Raw genomic sequence first — 11,518 nt, forward strand, 5'->3', positions numbered from 1 at the left:
TGGAAAAAGACAAAAAAAAAAAAAAAAAAAAAAAAAAAGAATTAGAAAAGACAAAATTCTTGATTGGCAGAAAAGCACAAAAGATGATGTGAAAAATCTTACAGTGTTATAATTTAGTACAGAGCGTTCATTCCTTGGGAGTGCTGCACCTAACTCATTTTGAAAATTGTTGCTATAATATATGTTTTCATAGGCTTTGAGTCAAAATAGGAACATTTGGAATTAGAGGCCGTTATAAAGTCCACTGTTTCCTGTAATCAAGATTGAAATACCCATAATGATAGTTATGGTTTCTTTTTTTCACAAAGCTCATTGTAATGAAATAAATGAAGATATTGACTGTGAAGTTTCAGTATTCTGGAAGGAAGGTTTTGTGGCTCTTCAAGCTGCCATTAATGCTGCTATTATAGAAGTGAGTACAAAATATCCAATGCAAACTAATGCTAGAGGTGTCAAAAGTTTCATGGGAGAAAATATAAACAGCCCTGTTCTTTCATTTTCTCATTTGTGTCTTTACAACAACGCTTTCTAAAGTTGCTACATGTCGTGATAGGGATACGGACACAAATAGAGAAAAATTATCTCCATCGGGGACTCAACATTGTCAGGAAGCCAGGCACATAACAAGAAAATTATTAGAACAGAAGTAGGCTTTCATGGAAGTGTAAATAAAGTCCTTGTAAGTAAATAAGCAAAAGCTTCTCAGCCTTGAATGCCATGGAAGAATTCCTAATTGAAATAACACTTAAACTTGAGGCTTGAGGTCAGGGGTTTACTAAATATATAAGGCCAGAAGAGGTATTTCCAGCAAACCATGTTAGGCAGGGAGGTGATAAAACACATAGTGAAATCTGGAAACCGTGAGTAGCTCAGATGCCTGGACGCTAAGCTCCCAGTGGGCCAAGGGCATGACATAAAGGTGGAAATTTAGGCTAGCATCAGATCCCAACAGACCAATTATACACACATAGGAAAAGAGATGACTAAAAGGAAACAGAGCCTGTCATTCATTAATATTCAAATTTTATTTATTATTCTCTTACTTCAGGTGACAACAAATCATTCAGCGATGGAGGAATTGATGTCAGTTACTGGAAAAAATATGAAGATACATTCCTTCATTGGTCAAGCAGGGATTATAACTGACCTTTTTATTTTCATCTGCATTATTTCCTTTTCCCCGTTCACCTACTATGCATCTATTAATATTGCAAGAGAGAGGAAAAGGATGAAGGGCTTCATGACAATGATGGGTCTTCGAGATTCAGCATTCTGGTGAGACGAATGTCGCACAAATAAATGAATGGAAGAATTCAGGGAAAGTGGGCATCTTCAAAGCATCTTTATGAAACCTAATGATTTTTTTTTTTTTTTTACTTTTTCTTTTATCGCCATGAATGGAATAAATTGTCCTTGGCATAAGGTTTGCCAGGCTGAGGGTGGATGTTACTATGCTTCTTTGAGTGAAGAAAGAACATCAGATTTGGGTTTGCTGGGTGATTGTGAAGCAGGAATAATGGGGGGTGGCCATGGAGTCTACTGGTAAGAAGGTGGGAGAAAAGGTTACATGGGTGTCTGTGCCAGATAGAGGTGGAATTCAAGCAAGGACGGGACTGAAAGGGAAAAAAAGAGGCCCAGGATCAGTAAGTAGCTCCTTTGAGACTGGAAAACACGACGGGTGTATCTGAGGAAATGAGCTGGCAGAATAGGATGGTGAATCGAGGCTGGGTAGTTTGAATTTAAAATGTCAGAGGTTGAGTAATTCCAAGAATGAACAAGTTTCTGCGTGAGAACTTGTGAATAATTGACTGAAAAGACATAGTGGTACGGTTTGTAGGGAGGAGGAAATGAAATAACAGAGAAGCTGAGGAGGAAGGTGGATTGTGCAGATGGCAACAAATTAAAAGCCTGGAAGAGTTCCTTTCCATATTAAATCCTATAAACTCTATACTTGGTCTGTTGGGAGCAGGGTACTGAACAACAGCACTGAATTCTGCTCCATCTAGAGGACAGTGGCTTGGAAATACCTACGTAAAAAGAGGGGATTATATAGCAGAACATCATGTACACCATAAGAATATACAATTTTTACTTGTCAATGAAAAAGAAAACAAATTTTTTAAATTAGGGGATTTAAAAAATCTTTTAAATCAATATTGACTTCTTTACTGAATTAATATTGGAAGGAAATAAAGCAGAGCAGTGAAATCTCAACCTCCAGAGCCAGAATGCCTGGATATTAAAAATGGTTACTTAACATTCCTGTTCATTAGGTTATCTCGCTACAAAATGAGAAAAATATTTACTGAGTGTTCTAGGATATGTAAATACAAGGCAAAAGCTTTGGGCAGAATTCTTTAGGTACTAGGAATATTCTTTTTTCTAACATTTATTCCAGAGATACACACACACACATCATTGTGATAAAAAGGAAAAATAAGGTTTTCAGTCTGATAGATTTTGGCTCAAACATATTGTCTGCAGCATTTTACTCTGTGACCTTGGGAAAACTCCCTAACCACTCTATAATTCCTTTATTCCTCTGGACAATAACAGTATTTCCTCATAGGGCTATTGTAAGAATCAAATGATTTAATATTTGCAAAGTTCTTAAACGTTCCCCAACATATAATAATTGCTATATGTGTCAGCTATTATTTTGTTGGCTTTTCAGCTGTTTTTTAAAGTTTTTTTACTTGTTATTGTTTTATTACTGTTTTCAATGAATATTGTAAAACAAGATAAAGAAATTGATGAGGAAAGGAAACTATTCTGAGACAAAAGAAATGGGATTATTTTTTAGCATCCTATCTTAATAGAAAATGAATGAAATTAAAGGCAACTATGTCGATTACTTGGTGTACCCATCCTGAGAAAGGTGAAAACAGCTTTTGGAAAAAGAGGTGACAGAAGTACACATAAGGAAGAATTTCTTACCTCTAAGGAAATGTGTGAAGTTTTTTACAACACAGAGTTCCCAGAGAGGAGAAAAGGATCTGAGATTCATTGAGGAGCTGCCATGAACCAAGACAGTGTCCTAATTAACATCACCTTGTTGAGTCCTCACCGTCAAGTTCTTCCTATTGTCAAGAGAAATAAAGAAATCATACAGTGGCTAGGGATTGTTCCCAAGGTCACGAGTAAACTGCTACGGACAAAATGTCTGAACCAAAATCTACCAGACTGAAAACCTAATTTTTCCTTTTTTTTTTTTCACAATGATGTATATGTGTATTTCTGGAATAAATGTTAGGAAAAAAAATTCCAAGTTCCTAAAGAATTCTGCCCCAAACTTTTGCCTTGTATTTACATATCCTAGAACGCTCAATAAATATCTGCTAAACGAATGTACGAATGAATGAAAAAATTGTGTTAGAGTCATGTCAGTTTCTCTTTTTTCAACTGAACAAGAAATACTAAAAACATTTTGTTTCCACATTAGGCTTTCCTGGGGTTTGCTCTATGCTGGTTTCATCTCCATTATGGCCTTTTTCTTGGCACTTGTTATAAAATCAGTCCAGTTTGTCATTCTGACTGGCTTCATGGTGGTCTTCACCCTCTTTCTCCTGTATGGATTGTCTTTGGTGAGTTGGTGAATTAAATTTCTCTCCATTCAAATCTTAGTCTAACAATGAAGTGTTGGTTTCCCATTAGATGATGACTCAACACACCTCTTTTCTGTCTGCTCTGTTTGCATGTGAAACTCTATAGGCAGGTACAATTTAATTTGTGGTGTTCTGTAACAAACGATAGAAATGATCCCTGAAAGTTCGGTGTCTGTGGTGTTTTGTAATGCCAATTTTTAGTACAATGTGCAGAACATAGTTTTGCATGTTATACAGAAGTGTTGGTTTCCCATTAGGTGATGACTCTACACACCTCTTCTCCTTTCTGTCTGCTCTGTTTACATGTGAAACTCTATAGGCAGGTACAATTTAATTTGTGGTGTTCTGTAACAAACTATAGAAATGATCCCTGAAAGTTCGGTGTTTGTGGTGTTTTGTAATGCCAATTTTTAGTACAATGTGCAGAACATAGTTTTGCATGTTATACACAAAATAATAGTATAACTAAAATGTTGTATATTGAATACCTTATTTTTTATGCTATTAATAATTCTTAGAGAAACATAAAGCAACTAGGTCTTTTCTCATTTCAGATAGCTTTGGCTTTCTTAATGAGCGTCTTGGTAAAAAAATCTTTCCTCACCAGCCTGGCCGTGTTCCTTCTCACTGTCTTTTTGGGGAGTCTGGGATTCACAGCATTGTACAGATATCTTCCTGAGTCCGTGGAGTGGATTTTAAGTTTTCTTAGCCCCTTTGCCTTCATGCTTGGAATGGCCCAGGTGAGAAGCTGTCTCGTTGTATATTAATGACATGTCTGAGACATTTTCCCTGTCTGGAATTCAGTAGTCTGTAGTCAGTCATGTTCATGTTCAGCATTGTAAGGTTTAAAACCCTAGTGAAGAATCTTGTGAGGTTGCGAAGATGAACTTTTAAAAGCTTTGAAAGTATTTAGCCCAGCAAAATAAGCCATGTAGAAAGTGGAAAAAAAATGGAGGATCAATATGTAATTCTATAAAACAAAATAACATGCTGTCTTAAGCTATTAATTAAATATGAATTTGATATTACAAATCTAATCCTAAATAACTATTTCAGTTCATATTATTACTTAATAATAAGAAGAAGAGCACATATGACTGTAAAAACCACAAAGTAAAATAAAATTCAATGAAATGTTAAAAACACCTTGAAAGCACATTAATTGATTAGTAAATTATGTTTCTGTTTATAAAATGTCTTTTCTATNAAAAAAATGGAGGATCAATATGTAATTCTATAAAACAAAATAACATGCTGTCTTAAGCTATTAATTAAATATGAATTTGATATTACAAATCTAATCCTAAATAACTATTTCAGTTCATATTATTACTTAATAATAAGAAGAAGAGCACATATGACTGTAAAAACCACAAAGTAAAATAAAATTCAATGAAATGTTAAAAACACCTTGAAAGCACATTAATTGATTAGTAAATTATGTTTCTGTTTATAAAATGTCTTTTCTATTTAATTGATTCTTACTGAACTTCCCTTACCTTCCCTCCAATTAAATGGCAATGCCAATTATTAAATATCCATTATTTAGTCCTTAACAAAGTGACTGTTGATCATAAAGCACTCATTAACTTAAACGTTATAGACAGCCCAGTTTTCCCACTGGTCCTCCTTAAGAACACCAGCGCTTTCTCCCCACTGTGTAAATTCTTCCTCATGAAGCCGTTTTCCAGGAGTACCTCACCTTTTGACCATGTCCTATTGGGTAAAAGTTTATCTAAGTTCAAGCTCAAATGTCATCTTTTCCCATACTTTTCCACCTCCTCCTACTGTTCCAATTTCATTTGAAACATTTTTTTTATCATAGCAATGACTAAATTACATTATAGTTGGTCACATGTCCATGCCTTTCAAAGGATTTGGGAACCACAAGGTAGGCAATCTCCTTATTTAACTTTCTATTCCCAATATGAGACAATAAGTAGACATCATATTCTTATGCCAGACCTAACTGTTTAACATTTATTATAAGCCTAATTTCCTTTAATTAATTACTTCTTAATTTTCAGCTTTTACACTTGGACTATGATTTGAATTCTAATGCATTTCCTGATCCATCGGGCGGCTCAAATCTAATTATAGCGACAAATTTCATGTTGGCATTTGATACCCTACTCTATCTGGCACTGATGATTTACTTTGAAAAAGTTTTGTCAAGTGAGTAGTGATATGATTAAAACCAAACATCATTTCATAATTTTATTTCCTAAAATGAATCTCCTAACACACACATTATTTATATTTCAAGAACCACTTTGTACATCAACAGGAAGAAGGTGAACAACGTTGTTGCCACAGGCCAGATTAGTTCATTTCTTTCTTGTTTTTTGCTCATCAAATTATTTTATTAAATTGGTGTACTTCAGCATTTTTCTAATTTCATCATTTTGAGAAGGAGACTTTCATATTGACATTTTGTTTGGGCTTTCTTTTATTAAATTGGTGTACTTCAGCATTTTTCTAATTTCATCATTTTGAGAAGGAGACTTTCGTATTGACATTTTGTTTGGACTTTATTTTATTTTATTTTATTTTACTGATTAGGCATATTCATGGGGTACAAAGCTGAACTTCACCACCTGTGGCCAGGATGTGATGGTCAGATGAATAGTGTCAGGACGCCACTTACCACAAATTGCAATTATTACCCATGTCCCCCACCAAATTAATTCCTGACCTCCCTCCCCTACCCTCCCCCTGCATGCAAAACTATATATGCTTTCTCCCTCTGCAAGTCCAGCACACCACTGTGATCTTTCTTTGTTTATAGGATCATCACTAACCTTTGTCTGAACTTCACTCTACTCTAATTGTTATGGCCTGTTAGTTTTTATTTTATTTTATTCTATTTTGGGCAGCTGGCCAGCAAGGGGATCTGAACCCATGATCTTGGTGTTGCCAACACGGCCTGTTACTTTTTAAAGAGATGCTTAGAAAGCTAGTTCCTAAAGGAGTCTGGTAATCATGGAAATTTACAGCTGCTTTTGTCTAACTATTTAGCTCATTGGTTCTGAGCCCTGGCTGCACATCAAAACCATGTGAAGAACTTTAAAGAATGACTAAGCCCAGCTCATCTGGAAGAGATTCTGATTCAGTTAATCAGTGGTGGGACCAGGGCACTCCTATATTGAAAAATCTCTGCAGAATTTCACAATAGGAGACTCAATATGACATAAATTGTCACCTTTATTGCCTTGCAACTTACAAGACTCTGATGAGTTCCACAACAGCAGGAATCTGTTTTGTTCACAGATGTCACCCAAGCACCCGCCTCATTGTCTGTCACACACTAGGGACTCAGTAAATACTTGAGGCTGAGATGCTGGTTCACTTTTCTCTCCCTCCTTTTACATTGCAAAGCAGGACCTGTATCTTTCCTCTCTGAATTTCCTGCTCAAGACTGAATGCCAGGAGTTTTTCATTAATAAAGCAATGAACAAACACTAGTAGAAAGCAAAGAGGGGAAAGGGTGGGAGCAAAAACACAGAGCCATGTCTTGAGGCAGGGAATTGATCATGTGTCTTTTAGACAATCCCTTAGGAATGATAACTATCTCTGCCTTTTAGAAGAACCCAGAATAATAGATGTCAGGGTCTACAATTTTTGGCTAAGACATTTATTATACAGTTAGAATTGTAGAAATAGTTATAATATGTTTTCATTTTATTTTTTCCAGCACAGGTAAAAATGATTTGGCTATAGCAAAAAAAAATTTTTTTCACTTACTAATATTCTAAGCTTTTCTATTCCTTGCTAGCATTGCTTACTTAAGAAATATAAGTACTTTAAGAAAAATAAGTACTTTCTCCTCTGTTCTGCTTTTGTGATTCTGCTTTTATGGTGAAATCACAACCTTTGTTGTGTTTATATTGTAGAGTCTTTAGCCCTGGTGCACAGTTAGTTGAGGAGGTTTACTCTTGTAATAAGTAATTCTTCCTTTTTTCTTCTGTATCTTAAAAGATGCTACTTGTATTTTCCTTCTTATTTGTTTGTTTTTCCAACATGTTTATTCCCAGTGTACCCACAAACAGATGTCACTATACTTATAATTGTTTAATAGTGTCCTGTTAGGTAACTGTTTTCTCTAATCAATTTAAATTTTCTTTTGGTGTGCATCATGTGACATATATATTTAATCTTTTTTAGTCCTTGTTTCAAACATATTTTAATGATATTACTTTAAATATTCTATTTTATGTGTTTTATCAAGTTACCTAATATCAAGTATTGCTACATTTTCATCCCTGTATCTTATTTCTTCCTCAACATTTTATTCTAGTCACAAAGACATTTTTCACACCTACACTTTTTCCAGTTTCAAAAGCATTTTATTTTATTACTATAACAAGGAAGTTTTTAAAATCCAAAATAACTTAATTGTTCAATTTTATTCCTAATGATTATCTACTCACTGAGACTGAATTTGAGACCAGAGGTGACTTTGCTCAAAATTCTTTTAAAGATAATAAATATAAGTGACAAAAAGAAAAATTAACTGGATAAAACAACAGAATCATGTAATAGTAAATCTGGTGGCAGAATGCATCCAGCATGGCTGCGTGTTTCATTTGCTAGACTTCCTCATCGAGGGGAAGAGATAGGTACTAACTAATGGCGTACCAGATGCCAGGTATCCAGAAAAATATTTACTGTGTAAAGGACTGAACATGTGAAACGTACACATAAATTTGAAAATCCATCAACCTTAGAGTGGAGATCGGTTGCAGAATACCATAGGAATGTGATTCTTGTATTTAATAGTGTTTCCTAGTGTAAGAAAATAGAAGTGACAATAAAGTGCAACTGCACTGTGGATTTGTTTCCATCAGGATGTTTACAGACAATATGTTATTAAATAAGATCATAAATTCACTCCAGAGGAAAGTTATTGTTTTGGGATGAAATAAAGCAGAAATACAAAGTAACTTTTTAAAAAAATACACTCTGTGTTGTTTCAATAAATTCTTTAAATTCTTTTGCCTCATTCTCTCCCTTTCTTACAAGTGTGCCATTTATTTTTGTTAAATCCTATTCTATTTTCTCTTGGAATATCTGTTTTATATATCCAATAGTCACGTCTGAATTTCTTCTTCCTTTGCCAATGTAATGACACCTGGTCTCCTAGACAGAGTTCAGCATGCCTGGCATATCTTGCATTTGTGTTCCGATATCTGGCTTTCTTGAGGTTAGGAAAATTCTGAACATTTATTTAAATTCCTCCCTAATTTTTTTTTTAAATCACAGTTTCATTGCTTCCTATAGGAACAATTACTATAATAGAGACATCTTAGTGATTTTTTTCCTTATGAAGCCTACACATGTCAAACCATGTGCATTACCTTGTGTTGACCACATGTTCAGGTTTTAGCAGCAAAGGGGTTGCATTGTCATGCTGCTTGCATGTGACTCTCTCCCTTAACGTGGTGATTGACCCAATATTTAATTGTCTCCTGGTCATGTAGATGAATACGGACATCGATATCCACCCTTGTGTTTCCTGAAGTCCTCATTTTGGTCACGACAGCAAAAGGCTGAATGTGTGGCCCTAGAAGATGCAATAGATTCTGGTCCTTCTTCATCTAATGACTCTTTTGAACCAGTGTCTCCAGAATTCCATGGGAAAGAAGCCATCAGGTAAGAAGGATGCTCTTAAAGAACAGACCAAAGGTTGGGAAGCAAATAGCACTTGAGGCAAGCAAAGTTCTGTGTTATGCTCTGTAGACCATTCCTACCCAACCTCACCCACGCTGTATCCATCACTTCCCATTTCAACTTTTAAGGAGAAATCCCTTCACCAACCCCTTGCAGTCTTACGTTGCTGACACTTACGTTAAATAAAAACCTAAATTTCACCAGTGAAGATAATTTGACAAAACCCTTGCCCGGATTCCCAATCTTTTATCTGATGTTTCTCTTCTCCCTCTTTAGCCACCTTTATTGCTTGGTCGGGTCCCACTTATTCCCACTTTGTCCCCATCTCATTTACTATAGTCCCCACTTTTTCTCTCAATTTAAACTTCTCTTCCTTTTCTATTTATTGTCTTTTAAAAGAAGATGAAAGAGTAAAGAAGAGGAAGGGAGACTAGGCCTAGAGATAGACACACATGGAATTCAGGAAAATGTGCCCTTTAGGGTCATATATATCTTCATTCTGTGTGACAACAAAATGTTCATTTTGGGGCCAGCCCGGTGGCACACTGGAGAGTGCGCCACTTGGGAGCATGGTGGCGCTCACGCTGAGGGTTTGGATCCCATGTGGAGACCGGTTCCCGCTCACTGGCTGAGCGCAGTGCGGGCGCAACACCGAGGGTTGCGATCCCGTTGCCGGTCAGTAAAAAAAGAGAAAAAGGAAAAAAAAAATGTTCATTTTGGGGCGTGCTGGTAACTTTTATTTCCAATAAGAAAATAGGAAGAAAGCTCTCAAGGCCCCTGACTGTTCAAATGTTACTCATCCATCAACAGGTAGCACATGTCGGTCCCTTGTGAACAGTCTCAGATTACTCCAGGCTGCTCAGCTTCTGGAGTCCTACTCTTTTTTCATTTTCACCTGTTCCATATTTATCTTCCATACTTATATTTGTCCTGCAACCTACGCTAGGTTTAACATCTAGCAGGGCATCTCAGAAAAAAGAAATGTCTTTATTTGATATGCTTGTGTATTTCTTTTTGTATCTTTTCAATCTCTTTAGCACATCATCCAACTGTAAATGCTATGGATTGATGGTAACATGAGATTAAAACAGCAATGAGAAAATCTAATGAAACAGTTTAATATGAATGGAGCCTGAATCATTTGGTGAATAGTAGGTGACAAAATGAGAGACAAAAATTTGATTTAGCTTATGGATGATATTCTTACCTGGTAGAATAAAAAACGACCATGCAGATAAAGTGCCTAGAATGCCAGATCTATAACAGCACCCAGCATCGGTTAATTTCATTCTTTTCCACCACCATCATCATCATCATCTAACCAATATTATCTTATGTTTATTGAACATTTATCACAAAACAAGCACTGTGCATGCAAGGTGAAATATTTTATTTACCCCCCCCCAAAAAAAAATCCTGAAGCACTGTAAATTTCAGGCAGCAAAAGCTGAAACCTACCTGGTAAGTACATTGGTTAAGGTAACAGAGCTACTAGGTGGTAAGATGGGATGTGTTCAGGTGGATAGGACCGTGAAAACCGTGCTCTTGCTATTATGACATATCAACTCTCTTCCTTACTCCACCACTTAATGAACCTCTGGAGACCGTGACTCAAGATAACCAGACATCTTCAACCTGTGCAGAGGTTCACATGAGCCTTTCAGTATTGGATGTCCATCTTATCTCTTGGTCTATCCTTCCTTAGCTTTGCAGTTCAGACCTGACCCTTTTCACCGATGCTAATGGTGGGTTGTACCCTAATCTGTGGAATCGGAACCTCTGCTGATGGATCTCAAGCCCAGTTACATTTTTAAAACTCCTCAGGTGATGTTAATGTGCAGCCAAGATTGGCAAGTAATATTCCAACTCATTCTGTCACAGAACCGTAACCGCATGAAAGCGAAGTTCTAAATCTTCATGTACCCTGAAGATAAGATTCCTTCAATCTCAGAATTACGAACAAAAGAAAACTGTCACCTTAAGCATCTTTTCTTTTTTTCAGAATCAGAAATGTTACAAAAGAATATAAAGGAAAGCCTGATAAAATAGAAGCTTTAAAAGGTAAAAGAAAAAGAAAAAAGAAGAAAAGGGGGAAAATATTTTATTATATTCATATTGATTTCCTGATTTTAACTCAATTTGCTTTGCTTTTGGTGAGCAATTAGTAACATTTCAGATTTGGAAAACCACATAAGTTTTCCCTTCCAACATATTACTTCTACCTTATAAAAGTTAAAAAAAAA

The 11,518-nt window shown here is 35.8% G+C and overlaps 1 protein-coding gene across 1 annotated transcript in view; it reads left to right on the plus strand.

Moving 5' to 3' along the window:
• Nucleotides 1–11,518, plus strand: part of ABCA8 (ATP-binding cassette, sub-family A (ABC1), member 8) — an 82,472-nt gene that overhangs the window by 20,105 nt on the left and 50,849 nt on the right. Inside the window, exons 4-10 of the mRNA XM_008589103.1 lie at nucleotides 309–412; nucleotides 1,049–1,275; nucleotides 3,443–3,584; nucleotides 4,160–4,345; nucleotides 5,633–5,780; nucleotides 9,086–9,257; nucleotides 11,278–11,336. Coding sequence (XP_008587325.1) covers nucleotides 309–412; nucleotides 1,049–1,275; nucleotides 3,443–3,584; nucleotides 4,160–4,345; nucleotides 5,633–5,780; nucleotides 9,086–9,257; nucleotides 11,278–11,336 — 1,038 coding nt within the window. The remainder of the gene's footprint in view (nucleotides 1–308; nucleotides 413–1,048; nucleotides 1,276–3,442; nucleotides 3,585–4,159; nucleotides 4,346–5,632; nucleotides 5,781–9,085; nucleotides 9,258–11,277; nucleotides 11,337–11,518) is intronic.

Source organism: Galeopterus variegatus, unplaced genomic scaffold, assembly GCF_000696425.1.
Source record: "Galeopterus variegatus unplaced genomic scaffold, G_variegatus-3.0.2 Scaffold5209, whole genome shotgun sequence".
Classification (NCBI taxonomy): Eukaryota; Metazoa; Chordata; class Mammalia; order Dermoptera; family Cynocephalidae; genus Galeopterus; species Galeopterus variegatus.